This window comes from Lemur catta, chromosome 19 (assembly GCF_020740605.2).
Source record: "Lemur catta isolate mLemCat1 chromosome 19, mLemCat1.pri, whole genome shotgun sequence".
NCBI lineage: Eukaryota > Metazoa > Chordata > Mammalia > Primates > Lemuridae > Lemur > Lemur catta.
In genome coordinates, this window is record NC_059146.1 from 5934636 (window position 1) to 5954353 (window position 19718).

At 43.9% G+C, this 19718-nt stretch overlaps 1 protein-coding gene across 2 annotated transcripts in view; it reads right to left on the bottom strand.

Moving 5' to 3' along the window:
* KDR (kinase insert domain receptor) overlaps positions 1–19718 on the bottom strand; it is a 71149-nt gene that overhangs the window by 7106 nt on the left and 44325 nt on the right. For both annotated transcript variants that reach the window (XM_045533044.1, XM_045533043.1), the window contains exons 11-27: positions 19573–19696; positions 18739–18847; positions 17549–17890; positions 15261–15407; positions 14786–14917; positions 12379–12485; positions 11818–11953; positions 11337–11441; positions 9911–10024; positions 9254–9342; positions 8519–8672; positions 6537–6634; positions 4145–4267; positions 3890–4001; positions 3553–3652; positions 3043–3148; positions 1811–1962 (exon numbers count right to left, since the gene is read on the bottom strand). In XM_045533044.1, coding sequence (XP_045389000.1) covers positions 1811–1962; positions 3043–3148; positions 3553–3652; positions 3890–4001; positions 4145–4267; positions 6537–6634; positions 8519–8672; positions 9254–9342; positions 9911–10024; positions 11337–11441; positions 11818–11953; positions 12379–12485; positions 14786–14917; positions 15261–15407; positions 17549–17890; positions 18739–18847; positions 19573–19696 — 2250 coding nt within the window. The remainder of the gene's footprint in view (positions 1–1810; positions 1963–3042; positions 3149–3552; positions 3653–3889; positions 4002–4144; positions 4268–6536; positions 6635–8518; positions 8673–9253; positions 9343–9910; positions 10025–11336; positions 11442–11817; positions 11954–12378; positions 12486–14785; positions 14918–15260; positions 15408–17548; positions 17891–18738; positions 18848–19572; positions 19697–19718) is intronic.

Here is a 19718-nt window from a genome sequence, read left to right on the forward strand (position 1 = left end):
ATCACAGACAGAAAATAGGAGCCAGGCCTGGGTTGGGAGCGCGGCATCACATTTGTCCACGCTGCTGGGGATAAATGTCAGCAGTCCTTTTTTAGATCCAGCATGGTGTTTGGCACTTCCGTCACACAAACGTGACTTGTCTCCTGCCCGGCACCCTGTGCAAAGCACCCAGCGAGCCAAGAGGCTGCCGGCTTGGATCCTCACTCCAGTCGGTCACAGAAAACACCAGGAATATAGTTCAGGACCAAATGGCTTTCTGATAAAGGAGAGGCCAATCAATAACAGTGTTGCGGGAACAATTATCACACCAGGAGGCTGAATGAACTTGAACTAGGAATTCGTCAACATAGGAGTGGAACTGGAGTCTCATTTCACGACTCTCTCTCTCTCTGACAGCCCTCCTCAGTACGGGAGAAAACAGCGCTGAATCAGATGTCAGAGGAAATGGATTCATCTCAGGGATGTGACTTTAAGCAGCTCACTTAATAGCCATCTTTTATTGAGTGCTTTCGAGTGCCGGGCACTTAGAAATACGTTCTATCATGTAACTCTCAAAACAGCCGTTTTCAAACAGCACCAGTGGTCTTGCCTCATGCCACAGATAAGGGAACTGAGGGACAGGGTAGAGCATCTGCCCCAGTCACACAGCTGCTAAAAGGCACACTTGGGAGTTCTACTGACTCTAACACCTGGATAGAGCTGAGCCTCATGTGCAACTGTACATCAAAAAAAGATAACAGCCTGCACTTTGCCTAACTCTGAGCATTATCAGGTGGGCAAAATCTGAGAGTCTGTGGAAAAGTCCTTCTAAAAATGCCAAATGCTTTTGACATGAAGGGAATGGTCAGCTCACTTGTTGGCTCCTAACGGTTCTAAGCTTTCCTCTCTCATCACGGTGTTCCTGCCGCCCTGCGTGACTCCAGGGGGCACACAGTCCACGGGCACCTCCTCAGCACCCCCTGCGATGCGGGACCCCGGCCAAGCGCCCGGCACATGGGAGAGCTCCTGCCCCTCCTTGCAGCCACACTCAGGAGGGCGGGCTGGACCCGGCCATCAGGGGTTCCAGTCAAAGGAAGAAAACACCCAAAGGGGTTGGGAAGGAAACAAAGCAAAGTGAAGTAGTCCCAGGCTTAGTAAAAGGCAATTTTAATATCACTTTGCAGAAACCCGTATCAGCTCCTTCCTTATGCGCAGGTGCTGGGAGAGAGAAGAAAGAAAGCTGCCTTCAGAGCCCCTGACAACCCGGGGAAGGCCTGCAGTGCATGTGTTTCAAATAAGCCCAGACGCCCCATTATGCAAATAAAATGCCGAAGATCAGACCCGGGAGGGGCTTCTGAGACGCAGCGTCCAGTCTAATTCAGGACTCAGACCTATGGCGTGCTGTTTCCTCGCCAGAGAGCCCTAAGTGTGTTCTCATATAGGCACAGAAGTCTTCCTTCCTCAGGCTCTTCTAAGCCATTTAATTCACGTTAATAAAAGCGTACATGGGGATCATTTAAATACAGATGTCTTTGTAAAACCGGTCTCTCTTTCTGGAGAGTAACACACTGTGGCATTCCAGCTATTGCAGCTGCAGGGCTTAGGATTCTTAAAGGAAGAGCCGTGGCAACAGCATGGGCTACAGATGGGAGGAAAGTCACCTACCAAACCCTCCTCCAGGAGCACTCTGCTTTATGTTAGCGTCAGGGCTAAGGTTATGCGGAAGTGGGATGCAGCGGCCTTAGACAAGGTCTTCCTTCCACTCCCCCTCCCTTCCCTGAGATGGCCTTGAAGCCCCCCTGCCCCGGGGGATGTCAGCCATATACAGTACCTGATTCCTGCTGTGTTGTCATAATGGAATTTGGGGTCACACACTTCCTCTTCCTCCATACAGGAAACAGGTGAGGTAGGCAGAGAGAGTCCAGAATCCTCTTCCATGCTCAAAGTCTCTGATATTGGAAGAACAATGTAGTCTTTGCCATCCTGAAACAATAAACACAGCATGCTATTGTTGTGGCTTCAGTCCTTCAAGAGCCTTTTCATGCAAACAAAGGCCACAGGGGCTTCTTGGCTATAGGGTGTGTTGTTTTCATATCTCAACAGAGAACGTTAAGACAACATTAAATATGGCTTGTGGAAAACAAAAGGGCACTTGAAAGGGATGCGTATACGAAGGTCTATTAAAGGAGAGGACTGAAAACAAGGTGGGGAAGGAGACCACAGGGAACTGTGTGTACACTGAAGACAACGCAGGCTGTGGTCAGATATAACAACCCAACACACAGAGCTAAGAAATCATTTCTTCACAAAGCCCTGTCTACACGAGCCGGGCATGGCATCCAATTTTAGCCTCTGCACTTCAAGGCAATGGAAAAACTGACGGCAGTCTAAGGAAAAGCAATAAATAGGTAGGAAAACGGGTCTTCTGAGAAAAGGTTCACAATTTAACATGACTTCAGCAAGGGAAAGAAAGAAAGGGCAATTTGGTACCTTTAAGTGTTCGGAATGTTTATTGATAAAATCAGATCTGACCCATCATCGTCCCCCAGCTGTTCGAAAGAAAAGGAGGACAGTGGCATCCATTGGGGTGAGAGGTGTTGGCTGTAGATTAAGTAACTTTCTAATGGTAAAGGCTACAACTCTCAAATCCTACAATGGAAGTTATGGCGGGTCTGAGATTTTACTGAGGAAGAAACCACCTATTTTGCATAGTTTGGATGTATTTTTGCCTGCAGAATTTATTAAAAATTCCTTCCATTGTTGATACTCTGTGGACAAACCAGATTCTTTTGTTAAATTTTAGAAGAGCACGTGAAGACATAGCAAAAAGACAAGCAGGTAGAAATAAGAGTGATCTGCTCCCAGGTTATAAATTAGGTTCTCATCCGCCTGAAAGGGTCATTTCATTACAGCTCTTAGGAAAGCATCACTGCTCAGATGCAGAACACGGCTCCTTATTCAGTGGCCGAGAGGATGGCATGGTGGCCGTGAGGTTTGGGCGGCAGGGAAACTGCTTGACAGCTGAGTGTTTTTGTAGAAGTGTCTCAGATGGAGGTTACAAACCTGCTGAGCATTAGCTTGTAACAGATTCCCCAGATGTTCCACCAACTCTGAAAACGTGGGTCTCTGGTCGGGCTCCCCATGCCAGCAGTCAAGCATAGTCTGGTACCTGCAGAAACGAAACACTGATGTCACCAACTGCCTCCTTCCTCCTGGATCTGAGGCTGAAACTAAGCACTTGAACAGGTAAACATTTAGAGAGAGCCCATCGTGAGTCAAGAGGCACAACAGGGGGACAATACTACACGAGAGACAGAGCCCTACACTTGGAGGCTCAAGTGTGTACGGAAAAGAAAACATCACAAATCAGCACCTAATAACAACTAACTGGTTGGTGTGGATAATAAAGTGCTGCCATTTTTAGAAGCGATGATTGCACGTGAGATGACCAAGAAAGGCAGAAGCAGGACAGGAACCAGGCCACGGAGGAGGTATATGTGCTGGGAAGTCTTCCAGGCAGCGAGAACTTGTGAGCAGAGGAAGAGAACAGAAAGATACTTTCTAAAGTCTTACATTTCCGGGGTGGTATAGTCAGGGGCCCTCATCCTAGTTCCTTCTTTCAATCGCCTACAAAATTCCTCATCGATCTTTACCCCAGGATATGGAGAAGCACCTAGAATAGAACAGGGAGAGGACATGATTTGATTCGATTTTCTTTTATGGAAAACCCTGAGCCTGATTCTTGTACATCTTCATCCCCTATATGTGTTTTTTGTCTCCTTTTAGATTTTACAATCCAAGACGTCCAAGAAGTTTCACCTGACAGAGGTGAAGTACAGGACGAGAAAAGACACCAACTTTTATCAACCTATTTGGAGTCTAGATGGAAGGACAAAAAGAGGTGACTTACCCAAGGAAAATATTTCCCAGAGCAGAACACCAAAAGACCACACGTCACTCTGAATTGTGTAGACTCTGTCAAAAATTGTTTCCGGGGCCATCCACTTCAAAGGGAGGCGAGCCTAAGAGGGTAGAAGACAAGGAATCGGAACCCAGATTAGCAAGGATCTGGAAAAAATCCAGAACACAGGTTTTGTTCCAGAACACAAGTCCTGAAGTTTGCTATGGGGAGTTTGAGATCACTGGGTTCATCTCTGAAACTTACGTCTCCTTTTCTGACATAATCTGGGTCTTTATAAATATCCCGGGCCAAGCCAAAGTCACAGATTTTAACCACGTTCTTCTCCGACAAGAGGATGTTCCGTGCCGCCAGGTCCCTGTGGATACACTGCAAAGAGAATTGCGTTAGGTCTCGGCGCAGCTGATCTCTTTTACATCTGTCGTGACCTCATGCTTCAAAAAAAAAAAATCCCACATCAGAAAACCAACTGATTAACACGGACTGGGTTAGTATCTGTTATCAACACTTCAGGAAAAATGTCTGTGAGCTTCGTGGAGACACACATCTGCTTATTCCATAACCAGCCCCAGCCTTTGGTGTTAAATAATTTAGTTATAATACGATAATGAAGTCATAAATAGACTTCTCTAGGACACAATTAAAAACGTGTTTCTGGTCACATCCACACATCCCTTTTGCCTGGCACCATATATGGTTAAAAGTGTGTTATTCTAAGGAGGCCCCAGAATGGGATTTATTTTGAATGAATGCACGGAAATCAGAAACAAGAGCTCTCATTGGTTTGGTGCTCTTTGTCGGTTTCCCCATTCCGTATGGAACTGAAGCCGGACCGGCTCTGATACACCATTCCCAGTAGGGCTCATTCTGCTTTCAAAGTGTTGCATTATCCTAAAGGTCCATTAAGGCAATTTCAGCCTATCACGAGTCAGATCGATTCTCCAGTGCACTAAAAGTAAAATGGAATTCACCTTGGCTTTCCTTTTATTCTTTTCAGCTTTTCATGTCTCCTTTCTCTGTGTCTAACTTCCTGCTACTCGGCTGCTTTAGTTCCACATATGAATTTGTGAGAGAATAAGAGTCTCAGGGAACGTGACACATGAAGCCAAGACTTAGATGAGAATTCCCAAGTCAGTGTAGGCGTGATCGTGTGGGCTGGGCGTTACTGACCTCCCCGCCACTCACATCTCTACGGCACTCTCTTCTGAACAAGGCATCTTCAGAAGCATATTGTCCAAAAAATAGACAGTACTTTCTACTGTCCCCTCAACCGCTTTTTGAGCCCAAGAAGCAAGTGGTATTCAAGACATCGCCTGGCAGGTGCCAGGGAAGTCAAAGGATTCCCACTCCCCCCACCCTACTCCCACCTCCACGCTCATTCCCTTCCTAGTTGCCAAAGGAACCCTGACTAAACGGTGAGCTCTGGCCTTAAAATAATAATAATAAATCATAATCTCCAAGAAGGGCAAAGGGCTTTTCTCTTTGGAAAAACCGTGTAAGATCCCAGTTCTCCCCGTTCCCCTAAGGGAACACAAGATCTACCGAGCAGAACATCTGAGATCCTGACACTCTGAAGGCTGTGAGAAGCTTTAAACTTCAGGGGGAAAAAAAATGGGTTAGAGATTTCATCTAATTTAGAAAAAACAAACAACAACAACAAAAAAAAATACTGAAGTCTTTCCTTCCACAGTAGGCTGCGGCAAAATACATTGTTAACTGACAGTTTTCCTGAACCTTAAATTGGATTTTTCTTGTTTAACGTAAAACTATGCATTTTTACCCTTTCCAGAGGGGTGACTGCCACCAACCCCGCTCGCTCCCTCCGTGGTGTTTACAACCTTTGGAATATTTGTCACTTGTCACGTCCCCACCTCAGCCTTTGTTTGGCCTACTTTTCTAATTTTAGCTCTTTTAATCGCTTTCATCTGAAGCCTGTCCTTCCTGGTTTCTAATTATACTACTAACAAATACTTCTGATGGATGGTAATGAATGTAAAATAAATTAAAAATAGACTCTCTCGTGCTGAGGTAGATACCTGCGAGACTCAGTCCCTCTCCTCTCCAGGTCACTGCTCCAAAGTCACATTCTCAGTAAAGTCTTCCTCGTCCACTTGTTTTAAATGGCTGTGTACACACACACAGAAGCATAGGCACACACACACACACAGAAGCATAGGCACACACACACACACACACGCACACACACACACACACGCATCCGTCCTGTGTACTCTGTAACCGTGTCCTGCTTTATTCTTCCCATAGCATTTACTCCCGTCTAACCGCCGATGGATTTTACTTGTTTATATTGTTTATTGTTTGCTGCACCCTCTGGAATGTAAACTCCATGCAGGTGGATAGCTGTGCCTGCTTGTTCACTACAGTATCCTGAGTGCTCAGGAAACCACCCAGCAGTTCACAGATGCTAGATAAGTATGTATTATACAGATTAGTTCCATGAGCTCTTTAACCACCCTTAATTAGCAGAAACGGAGCCTCCCCAGTAGGGCTCTTTTAAGAGTCCTAGAGGTGGTGAATGAATTACAATCCCAAACAAACACCAGTGGCTGCCACTAGCTACCTTATGTCCACATCTGTGATCTCAAGAGGCAGGGTCTTTCCCCAAGACCTGGCTTACCTTTCGAGAAGCCAAGAACTCCATGCCCTTAGCCACCTGGAAGCTGTAACAGATGAGATGCTCCAAGGTCAGGAAGTCCTTGTACAGATCTTCAGGAGCTGTCCAAAGAGGCAGGAGGATGGAGATCGGTATTTCTACCCATCAGTGTGATCTGTTTCTAAGTTTCCTAGAGTAATGAGCTTTTCAAGACTTGGGGGTTAAATTTCAAGAAATAGAAGCAGAGAGTAAATGCCTCTAACTTCTGTAATTTGCAGAATCTCAGTATCATTAGCCTTCATCATACCCCTTAGGGAAAACACTGGTTTTTCCATTTTAGCCAAATTGAACCAGTAAATCCAGGAGGTAGAATAGAGGTAAAATTGGCCTAGATAACAGGGAAAGAAAGAGAACTTTTTCAGATTCGCTGTTTTTAACTGTTGTTTTTTTGTCATGTACTCAGAGGGATAAACAATCGTTTCATATCAAGAACTCTAAAAATAAAACAATAATATTCAGGGTCATTGGATCTTTTCTCCCCAGGCTTTGTCCTAGGACACAGACCAAAGGTCAAGCTACAATCTACAACGGATAACTAAAAATATCCAAAAACGTATTTTCTTCTCTCACTGTCAAACTTAAAAAGTGCTGTAAATACATTAAATCTTGCCTCCGAGAATGTTTTTTCCTTCAAGGATGTGAATGAGAGATAACAGGAACATGGAGAGAAAGATGAATTTACGTAAAGTGGTGGTATTTACTTCAGTGCAACTGGTACAAATAAACACCAAGACATTAATGGGTGTTTCAAAATGATCTCTTAACTTTGGTCAGATAAGATAAGACTTATGGCTTCTTTCCTGGAGACAAATACCAGCGTAAACAAAAACTTAGTTGTAATAATAACCTCGTAAGTATTAAAAAGTCTGCGAGCCTTTCTCGCAACAACTTGTTATGCTCAGGTTAAAGGGCTCTGAGTGAACAATTAGTGAAACCTCCGCATTTTCCAAAAGAAGAAATGGAGGCAAGATTCCAGGCCAGGGCCCTTTCTGCTCCAACATACTACCTCAATCCCTTAGGTTTAGCTCACTGGCCACCATTTTTTGAGAGAAGGAGCAGGTTACAGACAGCACCACTCAGTGTGGGTCCAACTACACGCGGCCTAGACAACCCCTCAGGCGCTTCTAGACCAAGTCCTACCCTCACCCCGCCTGCTCAGTTTCTAAGGGGAAGAAGCTAATTGTGAGTTCTCTCTGTAGCCCCAAGTCAAGGGAAACAGAGTGGGTTTCTTGCACTTTGTCCTGATCGGATTCTTCTAGACTCATGCCTCAAGAGCAGCCAGACGCCAGGAAGCCCCATCTCTGTCTACACCCATGGGGCTATCCCTGCTCTTTCTGAGGGAAGCAGATACACAGTGTGTCCTGGAGCTGGCTGAAGTCCTAGATGTTAATCTAGGGCCGCAGCACCAAAGAGCACTAAAATTTGATTGGGAACATAACTGAATAAAGATGAGTAAATGTATCAAGACCCCACTGAAGAAGGGTGGCTGGAAGGAAGACTTGACAAGCCACTTGGGGTTGGGTAGAAACAGCAGACGGCTCCTACACTGCCCTGGGGAAGGTGGGTATGATGAACCGAGAGACTCGTGTGCCAGGGAAGCATGCAACATGGGCTGCATCACTCAGGGCCATGGCACTGCGCCTCTCCCACTAGCAACACCGAACCAGTACTTTAAGAGCATTGCTGTGGTTGCTGCCGATCACCTAGCCCACCCGTGCCGCCCAGATTTCTCAGGCTGGCACTGCACTGCCCCCCAACCCAGCCCACTGCTCGTTCAGGGCTCCCACGCTCCACTTCTGGGGAGACTGGATGGAGGTGGGCTAGAAACTCAGGTCTCTTTCAAATAGAGGTAGTATCGGCCTCTTCCTATGACCAATTCCTCGTGTCACCCTGTCTACTCCTGCAAGAGCAATGGCTCTAAGCGTGGAAGAAGCAATGGCAGGTACCTTCCTCTTCCTCTACATCGCTGAGGGATTTCTCCTCCACAAATCCAGAGCTGGCGGAGCTCTGGCTGCTGGTGATGCTGTCCAAGCGGCGCTTCGGATCCCCTGGGATCTCCCCGACGTAGTCCTTCCCCTGACGGAATCGCGCCCCTTTGGACTGCAGAGAAGCAAAGGAACAAACAAACTCCTTGAATGCAAAACGGGCCTCCAAAATGCAGTAAACTGTGGAAACAATTGAAACTATTAAAAAGCAGACAGGAAGGACATCCACTGCAGGGGCATGGAGTCTCTGGGCTGAAATTTGGGGCATGTTTGGTACATAATAGGGTTTTTTCCGCAACACCTAGCTCCTTCTTTGGCTTCAAGAGATAAATGCCTCGTTTCGAGTTGCCCTCAGACCCACTTCCAACATTTGGGTGCTTTTCACAGAAGGATTTACACCCCACGGGGCCAAATATGGGTGGGGGAGAGAGAGAATGATCCAGAGCCATCCTTCCCCTTTCCTAGATAGTACTTGCCTTCTCCCCAACTCCAGCACTCTATAATGGGTCATTGGACTAAAGTCACAAAAATAAAACACGACCAGCATCCGTCCCCCAGAAGGTAAAAGAGGAAGTGACAACAGCCAAGAAGTACTCTCCCACAAGTTCCTCGCCGAACTTCAGCTAAAAACCTAACCTGGACCCCTTTGAGTTTTCCTTCATTTCACAACACAGCCAGAGTTAGGAAATGACATACCTTGTAGGGAACAAATTCGTTTCTCTTGCTCCTTAAGTAAGTTGATAGGTTTCCAAACTTGCAGAATTCCACGATCACCATGAGTGGCCCTGCAGACAGCAAAGCACGGCGAGAAAGGAAAATGTGTTTTCACTAAAGTTTCGCACCGAGTGCTAAATATACTGATGAACCCAAAAACATGTTAGACGAAGGATCCAACCTTTCACTGGGAAAGGATCATAGAAATCGCCTAGCCCCAATCCCCTTCTGTTGTAGCTTTTTCTTTTCCAGAAGGCAATTTTACAACAAGATTAGCCAGCGTTTCAGAAGAAAACCCATCTCAGTGCAATCACTTAAGAGGACTGCATTTTGGGGCACACTATTCTTAAGTCCTCCACCTTCAAGCTTTTTGAGAAGTTTATTTTTCTCATCCGAACATCTATTATACAGTGGCAAACTATATCATAGTGGTGTGACATTTTTTAACTCAGAGGAAGTTTTAGAATAGTTTAACTATGATGCCCATTAAACCTCCATGAAATCTATTTCTATCTAGGAATCTGCAAAGTATTCTAAGTTAAGCAAATCAAGGCCTTGGGAGTTAGGTGGTTTCCCTCAAATACTAGCAGAGAAGCATGTGTCACAATTAGGCCACCCAAACCATCCACAGTGACTCACCCCCTGGCTTGGTACAGGCACCTAGGAGGTTGACCACATTGAGATGGTGGCCGATGTGAATGAGGATCTTGAGTTCAGACATGAGGGCTCGGTGTTCGCTGTGTGTTGCTCCTTCTACAAATACAGGGCAAAGAGGGAAGTCACCAGTGTGGGCATTACCTTAGGATGACTGATGTCCCTCTCTCCACCGCACGCCACTGTGCAACTTACCCTTCACAGTAATACAACCGTGGCCTCACTTACAGACTAGTGCATTTCCTCACAAGTCAAGTATAAATCCTATTTTCTAATTTCAAATAAGATTCATACTTTAAGCAAAGCCAGAATGTTCGATATTGAAAGGAATCCATTGTGAAGTCTTTTACAAAGTAGAGACTACATCTGCAGTGGGATCATGCCCAGATTCTCTTCTTTTATAAAACTGAATTTTTATATTTCAGGTTTACTGTGCTTGTTAGGGTCTGATCACTTCAGTGCTTCTTCATAAGGAAGCGACACCATGTATTAAATATCCTCGTGTTTCAGAGGCTATACTGAATGTTCCAGCCGGCTGTGCCAATCTGTTCAGGCAGCTGGCAAGGCCAATTGGCATAGGAGGCTGATAGCACTGAGACTATGTGTCTGATCCTGCATACTCCGCTACACTTCCCTCCAATTCACAGGCATGGTCCACACCTCAGGCCCTGACGAGCCACCTCCAAATTACATACTCCCTTGGCCACACAGAGAAAAGGCAAAAGGAGAGACGGCTTCAAAATGCACGAGACCTCTTGGCAACGGTTCAGCAGCATTGTCTTCATCAATGAAAGCACATCACAGTTGGAGCAAAAAGCTTTATATGCCTCACTTCCCAAAATTAAAACAGCCAGACCAGAATTCCATCACTGTTAGGACTAATAATTTTTTATAAAGCTTTTCATTTTGTAGAAAATCACCCATAATCCTTTTTTTCCTAGCACAATCATTCTTTTTTGGAAAATTATCTTTTGTAAATGAAAATCTGTTATGTATTCCAATTCTAAAGAACATGTTGTTTTTGCATTCTATTTTCCTTTCCATGTTTCTAGATGGTCTATAATTATCTTACACCATAATCCACTAAGAAATAATTTTAATATAACCACGGTACTATTTTCCTATAATCAGGGCCACTAAGCACAACTGTGTTAGCTGAACCTTGCACAAGGGCACCCAGGCAAGGGAGGTGAAACTCCTCTCCACCTTCGCTTGCCGTGTCGTGCACCCTGGCATGAGGCTACAAAGGAGGATCCTTCATCTGCTTTGCACCAGGGCATTATGTAAGCTGGTCACATGCTTGGCTAGTGGGCCCACCCAAGGGCAGAGCCACTGAGACAAGCCTTGCATCATGTTTAAAGACTGTATGAAACAGAGAGAGAGCTCCATCACCATACAATTTTGCTTTTACCTTTCAACATTTTGACGGCCACTGTCTTGCAAGTTGCTGTCTTGTCAATTCCGAAGGCATCTGCTTCGATCACTTGGCCAAAGGCACCACGGCCAAGAGGCTTGCCTAGAGTCAACAAGAACGGCAACAGCAAAACAGACTTGGATTATTCCACCACCAAAGCAATATGCAGAGAGTCCAACTAGATGGGGTGACCGGACCTCCCAGTTTAACATGGGTAGTCCACTTTGCTCCCTTGTCCTGGCTTAATATTTAATAATTTCCCTTTCACACTCTAAATGTCCTGCTTTGGAGGATTATTCAGGGACCCTACTTCTAAGTGGCTACATGAATGATTACCCAAATTTAAGAGATGAAATTAAAATTTCTAAACCAGAATCCAACATCTGAATAGATTAGGTTTGTTATCATTCTAATGAAAGAAGAAATGGCCTCGTAAACCCAACAGCAAATTATTAACAGTGTCAATCGAAAAACGCACCCAGTTTCAGCCGGTCTCTGGGAAATTCCCACTTGCTGGCATCATAAGGCAGGCGTTCGCAGTGCTCGTCCAGGGGCAGCTCATCCGGGTCCATGACGATGGACAAGTAGCCCGTCTTCAGTTCCCCTCCATTGGCCTGGAAAGTATCAATCTTTCCAGTCACATACACCCTGTTGTTGCCCTGCTGTTTGTGTGCTTGTTATTGTTTGGAGGAGCCTCATTCCCGATGTCTCATTTTCCAATAAAAGTCATGGAGTTTGAGAGTGGTCCTATTATAATCCTGCTCCTAATGTCCCTTCATCCCCCAAAGGAGCTCAGAATTAAGTTTTTAAATCTTAATTACACTAGGCAGTCCAAGTCCTTTTCCCCTCTAGTGGTTTCTAGCAATTAAAGCCCTGAGGTCCAGCCAAAAGAAAGTAGGCAAGAATGTTATTGTATTGAAGTAAAAATGCCCCCATTGAGCCAGTAACAATGGGAAGAAACAACTCAAAGAACCCCAGTCAGCTTTCATTAATCATGAAAACCAATGTGCTTGAGACAGAAGAGAAATTATTTTGTTACCCGCTTAACGGTCCGTAGGACGATGACAAGAAGGAGCCAGAAGAACATGGCGATCACCGCGGTGCCTACTAGAATAATGACTTCCAAGTTCGTCTTTTCCTGGGCACCTGGAAAGACACAAGCAAATGTGCATCAACAGTTGGAAATTTATATCTTTTGATATAAGATGACAAAGTGCAGCATTAGATCAAGATCTCCTGAAAGTCTCAGAAAATTTGGAAAAATTCTAGCGGATAATAGTCACACACCCCTAACTTGGATGGCGTCTACAGAATTCTTAATGGAAAATTTAAAACTTGCCAGATATTGCTCACAAAAACTTCCAACAATAAAATTTTCAAGTAATTAAGGATATAAGTATTAATGTCTTAAAAGACAAATACAGAAAGTGTTAGAGAAAGAACGATCTTTGGGAAGAAAACAGATCATGTTCTACAGAGAAGAAAAGTATTTCTATTTCAGGAAAATAAAAGTCTGGTTTTACTCGGATGGTCAACGTTTTGAACTGTACAGTTTATAAAACTGTCATATAAGAAATCAAGCAGAGAAATGAATGAAGTCCTTTAACCAGAGAGCTACAGATGACCATATACCTACTATGCATTCATGTCTTTAAATATATCTTCCCACTTAATCTTTTCAACCCTTAGTTTTTAGATGAAGAAACAGAAGATCAGAGAGGTTAAGCTACTTGACGGAGGACACACAGCTAGTCGGTGGTCCAGTCAAGGATTAAACAAGGTCTGTCCAACATGAGCTAAAAATTACATACACTACCCTGTCCCTGTGTGGCAAGAGCCTGAGTGAGGAAAAGCAAGAGAGCTGAGACAAGCACAACATGCATGGCCTGTTAATAGGAGTTTCAAGCCACTTGTGAAAGAAAAAAGAGAAAATTAGGGGTCAGCAAAGAAAATCGCAGATGCTCAGCATTCCAGAGGACGGCTCTGAGAGGGAGAAACCAAATGCAGAAGGAGGTTTTCCACTAAGAGTGATCAGCGAAGAGGTGATAAGGAAGCAATGACCACTTGGGGGTCTCGCATCAGAAGAGCCCAGGGCGGATCAAACCGGCCCACAAGCTGTGAGAACGGCTCCCCCCCACACCCCCTGCAGCCTCCAGAGGGCAGAAGATAAGTAATAAATTAGTTAGCAAAATCCGAGTTAACCGTAGAGAGACGAGCACCAAGGGTGCTTGGAGTGGATTTTGTTTCTTTGGTGGTCCTAGCGAAGAAATTCTCTATTTACACATAGAGATTTAGAAATCCATTTCTACACAGAGGGTACAAAGTTCAAAGAGTCCATTTTCCATGTAAGTTTGTGTGTAAATATTTCCATATAACATTTGGGAACCTATTGGGAGTCCTCCTTTCTTAGTACTCGCCCCAGGTAAGAAGGGACTACGGTGTCTGTGCCAGTGTTTCCTAGTTAGGCATCTGTAACGGGCTGCAGACAGCTGACAGGTGAGGCAGAGCACCAGGGAGAATCTGGACGTCCTCCCAAGGATTTGCCCTAAAACACGAATCACTTTGGAAATGACAAAACCGCTGTGCGTGCCCTTTGAAATCTTTGTTTGCAAGCGCAGTTTATGAAATGGTCATAAGCCCACAGATTTGAAAACACATCAACATATCTAGATGCAATACTTGGCTACATAGATTTGACAGCTTAAAGGGACCAAAGTCTAGACTTCAAGAGACAAGTTAGGATGAGCTCATAGAAATCCCTCAATTCTCCCTCCCATCACCCTCCTTCTTCCCCCGCCTCACATACCATCCTTCACCCACACAATGCCGTGTTATTGTTCTCCTGGCGGGTTATAAAAAACACACGTAGGGATACACTTCTTAAGATAAAATAGTGTGTCACAAATGACTTTTCCTATCTGAGAAAATGCCAGATTTCACATCACTCCTGCACACACACACAGGTTTCCTTTCATATTTAGATAAGAAACAAAAATTTTCCATTTCAGAAAGGCAATGGTCTGTTGTTCACAAGTGAATCTTAATTATCTTTGGTCCAATGAAAACTCTGAACCCTTGTGACTATCGGATAGCATTTACCTTCATGACAAGGCAGCGATTCTAATATTTTTCCAAATAAATATAGAGGTATCATTTCTATAAGTTAATGGAGCCATGCAAACAAGAATTAGGGAAAGCAGGATATTCATCTTGCCTAGCTAAGAATTTTTCCACAATGAGAACTGTAAGCATAGGAAATGTGATGCCAGCAGAATTAAAACAACATTAATTACGTTTTCTGGTTAAAAGAATACACACTTATTGCAGAAAATTTACAAAGTGTAAAGAACATTAAAATCATCTCTAGTCGTCCCACCCAAAGTGTACGGGTGTATATAAGGCACAAACTAGTCCTAGACACAGCGTGTCTATGCTTTCCCACTCACCTTCTATTATGAAAAATGCTTCCACTTTTGCACATCCCAGAACACTGCATGCCTGGCAGGTGTAGAGGCCTTCATCCTCCTTCCTCACTCTGCGGATAGTGAGGTTCCGGTTCCCATCTTTCAACACAATGCCTAAGACGGGAAGAAAATGATTATTCTTATTTATAATGATGTGATCTGTGAAGTTTTCCAAAGAAAGTTTTTAAAACTTAAATGCTGCCCTTCCTCTGAGGCTATTATTTAACTTTGAAGAGTTACATAGGATCTACTGCCGACCTATCTCCCATGAGGCTTCCATGACAATTCAACAAGCCTCCAAATATTCCGAATCCAAGTCTATGAAATGAGCCAGACCATATACACTAATACTGCTTTTCTTTTTTAACCTTAAAACAAATCAAGAAATGATATGCATTTTAGGTGACACCCCTGGGAAAATTCTGCAACCAAAGAGAGAGAAACAAGTTCTACTTACCTGAGTCTTCTACAAGGGTCTCATTGTCTTTAAACCAGGTAATCTGTGGAGGGGGATTCCCAGATGCTGTGCACGAAACCTCAATGGTTTCGCCAATGTTTGTTGTCTGATTCTCTAGGTTTCCCGTGATCGTGGGCGCCACACGCTCTAGGCACATAAAAAGAAAATCATGGAACATATAGTTATACCGTGGAATGATTTTCGTATTGGTAAATTTTTTTAACAGTTTAAACTTAGTAAACGGCAACCTGTTGATTTGCTAAGCTGAAAATACACAGAGGTTGATAACAGCACCACTGGGCACGAGGCAAAGTTAAATGAAACAAGTCAGAGCGGTTGAGAGACATTACTGCGTGTCTGTGAACATTCATAGCAGTGATTTTAGCTGGTAATCACATCAAAAAATAAAGGTTCAGGGTCACCTTTATAGATTTTTCCTTTAATCAGACATGCTTCCCCAGGGGGAAACTTCCCTCTTACCAAAGTGCTAACCAATAATAACCTAGAACTCTGCCATGTTTTTCTTGGAAAGTGCCAAACATCAGTGTAATTCAGCAAAGAATACCATGTATTTATTTGGCAATTTTTACAAAACTCATTTATACAATTTTTGTTCTTCACTATCAATCTCATGTGACAGGTTGAACAGGACTATTAGCATTATTTTACAGGTGAAATAACTGCAGTTCAGGAAGGGTTAAACAACTTGTCTAAGTCCCTATAGGTAAGTAAACAGTTGAACTGTTTGCTGTATCTGCTGAATCCCAAAGACTAGCCCAGTGCTATTTCCACTAAAATACAAACAACCCAAACACCACCACCCTAAGGAAAGTCATGGATTTAAAGAAAATGAAGCCTGTGAGTATTTGTTTAAAGGTACAGGAAAACTTCAGATTTACCCTTTCCCCAAATCGTCAAAGTGCTATGGAAGTATCATGTCCAAATCAACTGAACATCCAAAGGAATCGTGCAGAAGAAATCCACTTTAATACTGAAGCGAAATGAGAGTATCTCGACAGTATGCTATGTTGGGGTTTAAGCAAATGTACTGGACTCTAGCCTACTTCCAAGAATAGATTTTAGGAAAAAAGTTTGGAGTCCTTACGGAAGCCAACCAGCTAGCTGTAATCACATATTTCCTGGGCATAGCAAGGCTGGGAGTCCCCCTCACAATCTCTTTCTGAGTTCTTCATTGCTCTGAAACCAGACCAGCCACCAATGGCCATACGAGTACATGGTCATATATGTGGTGTGATTTGCAGGGTCCTGGGGATGATTTTACCTCAAAATATCTCTTCCTCTGACATCTGGGTCTTAAAGCTAGCAAAGTTTATGCTGGTATCTGTCGGAGGATATCTTGTAAAATATACCAAGGCATCTGAGGAAGATGTTATTCCCTTATCGGTATAGATAAATTTACCTCGGCAGTTCCCCTTCCTAACAGTAAAAAACAGAGGACACATACATACATTGTAGGAACTGGGAAGGGACACTAAAAGGAGGAGAAAATGGAGAGAGATGCCACAAAGAGAAACTCCCAAATTTGCCTGACTGCCCCAGAGACAGAGCTGTAGCCGCCCAGTGTTAGCACAAGGCACAAGGTTGAACAGACTGTAGAGAGTGGCTCCATGGGGAATTCACAAAGTATGTGCTCACTGAAATTACCATCCCATTGACCTTGAGCTATAGTTTACCCCATGGAATGACCCAGAGGTATAGACAGTGGGTGTAGTACCCTTCCCATGGCTCTTGTAGGTCCTAAACTCAGCCCATCATCCCACTCCTCACACAGCAGGGAGTACATGCTGCCATGTTCCATGACTAGAGCTACAGCAGGGAGCAAAACAGAGACCAATCCCTGTCCTCGTGGACACAGAGACATCACTGTGCTCTGACTGCCCAGTGGTTGCCTACGCTCTCATCCTGCCCATCTTGTTCACCACTGTGGACTTCTGGAACTCTCCTAGTTCATAGTAGGCATTCCACAAATATATATCTATTTAAATAAATGAATGTCCAAGAATAAGGCAGAAATTTCCCAGTTGCAAGCTAATACCTTGCATCTACCTTGCATATACTTGAGTTACTCCATCATCAGGGTTAAAAGGAACCATGCTATTTTCTTTTTTTCATATATCATTTCACCTTTACTAGCTTTTTTCTGCCTCAAGGACTTTGAGTGAATAAGATAAGTGTGTTCCAGTCTACTTCGTAAGCTCCTAGAGGACGGTAATTTTGGCACCGCACATGAAAGCACTCCGTTTAAGGCATTCCAACTGCCTCCCTACCTAGGACTGTGAGCTGCCTGACCACACAGTGTCTTCTCTTGGTCTTCCTGTCTTGAGCAAAGCAGACGTAGTCTCCTTGGTCCTGCAAGGATGCATTCTGGAGCTCCATGATCAAAATGTCATTTGTGCTGTTAGAGAACATGGTGGCATTCAATTTCCAAAGAGGACCCAGGTTCTTGCAAAGAGGCGTGGGCAGCTCTCCCACGTGGATCGGCAGAGCCTGCGGGCCAACCTTGTACCACGTAAGGTTCTCAAACGTCGTTTTGTCTGCACTGCACCACAAAGACACTCTCTCCTGCTCGGACGGCTGGGTGCCAGGTTGCAAAGTAATTTCAGGACCCCCTGAAATGCAAAGCCCACAGTTAGAGGATGGTGATTTAACCTGGTGCAGCATAGCATCGTTTTCTTGCTGCCTTCAGACTGCTAGAAAGTACCAAAAGAAGCTCTAGCACTCTCAGACGATGATAAGGAGACAACCAAACTAGACGACCCAGGCCCCAAAAAATGTATTATTTGACCAAAATGTAAATGAATTCCCCAGATATTTATCACATCTCCACTATGAGCACTAAGCACAGTGTTGAGGATAAGAAAAAAAAATCCAAAGCAGAGTATCTAATCATAATGTAGAATTTTTAAAAACGTAGTTCCTCATTAACACATAACATCAACACCATTAAAGCTACATTTATTCCAACCAACTAGCCCAGATAAAATATTTTATTCAGTATAGTTGGCTAAGCTTATCCATCAAATTAAAATGCATAGGCAAGATCAGCAGCACTGGCAGGGCACCGCTCCTGTGCCACTCCGTTTGCCTCCAGAAACGCCAACCTCATCCAGCAGCAAGCTCACCAGTATCTACTGGAGCTCAGTGAGCCGTGTACCGTGTCAGACTCTGGTGACCAAGACATAAACATGACACAGAACTTGTGGCTTAAGGCATCTGTGCAACCATTCTCTCTCCAGCCGGATGTACCGACGTCACACAAGCCCAGGAGACAGCTGAGGAATTATGAACGTTCAGTTTATGAACATTTAATTCATGAGTGAAAGCATCAATTATCAATCCAAGTTCTCTTCCTAAACGCCATGCCCCTCACCTGAGTGGCAAGGACAACAGAGAATCCCACAGCTTACTACGCACTGTTTGAGTGACCCACCCCACCCCTCCAGAGAAGTACACTTACGGGTCACATGGAAGGGGATGACCCTCTCTCCTCTCCCGACTTTGTTGACCGCTTCACATTTGTACAAAGCTGACACATTTGCCGCTTGGATGATAAGGGTACTTACAGTCTGTGGGAAAAAAAACAAATCCCAGACCATAAACAATGCGGGCTGTGTTTGTGCACATGCATTCAGACCAAATCCAGCCGTCTCCACAACTGCTCCACTGGCCGCTCTCAAACTGATACAATTACAGGTTGAGCATCCCTTATTCAAAATGCCTGGGACCAAAACTGTTTGGGATTTGTTTTTTTCAGATTTTGGAATATTTGCATTATATCCTTACCAGTTAAGCATCACTAATCCAAAATCCATAAGGCTCAAACGAGCATTCCCTTTGAGCGTAAGCATCGTGTCGGCACTCAAAAAGTTTTAGATTTTTGAACATTTCAGATTTTGGATTTTCAGATTAGATATAGTCAATCTGTATAATTATGCTGCTGTGTAGCTCAAAGATCATACAAAAGGAGCTTTGGAGACCACAAAATTAATGATGTGTTTTAATATAATGATATACATTTTCTCCTTCTCCTGTTTATGAAATCAGAATCACTTTACACAGACGTATGACTGAATGGCATGGATATTTCATTGTTCTCTGATAGGCTATCAATAAGTTAATGGGACTACTAAAAGTCAATGTTGTTTTCAAATTGACTGAAAATGCTAGAATTTTATTATCCAGACTCTTTGATTCTTAATCTCCAAATATGCTTCACACATGATCGTACCATCCTTCCATCCTTCCGAGAAAGAAACAGAGAAGTTTTCAGAGTAAAAAACTTCAAACTCACTTTGTTTCTCCCTTCAATCAGGGCAAATTGATTTTTGTTGACTTCAATTTTATTTCCGCCCTGGAAGTGCTCCACGCTTCTCCACTCTTTACAAGTATACGGGTTTGTCACTGAGACGGCCTGGCTATAAGGAAGACATACAGATT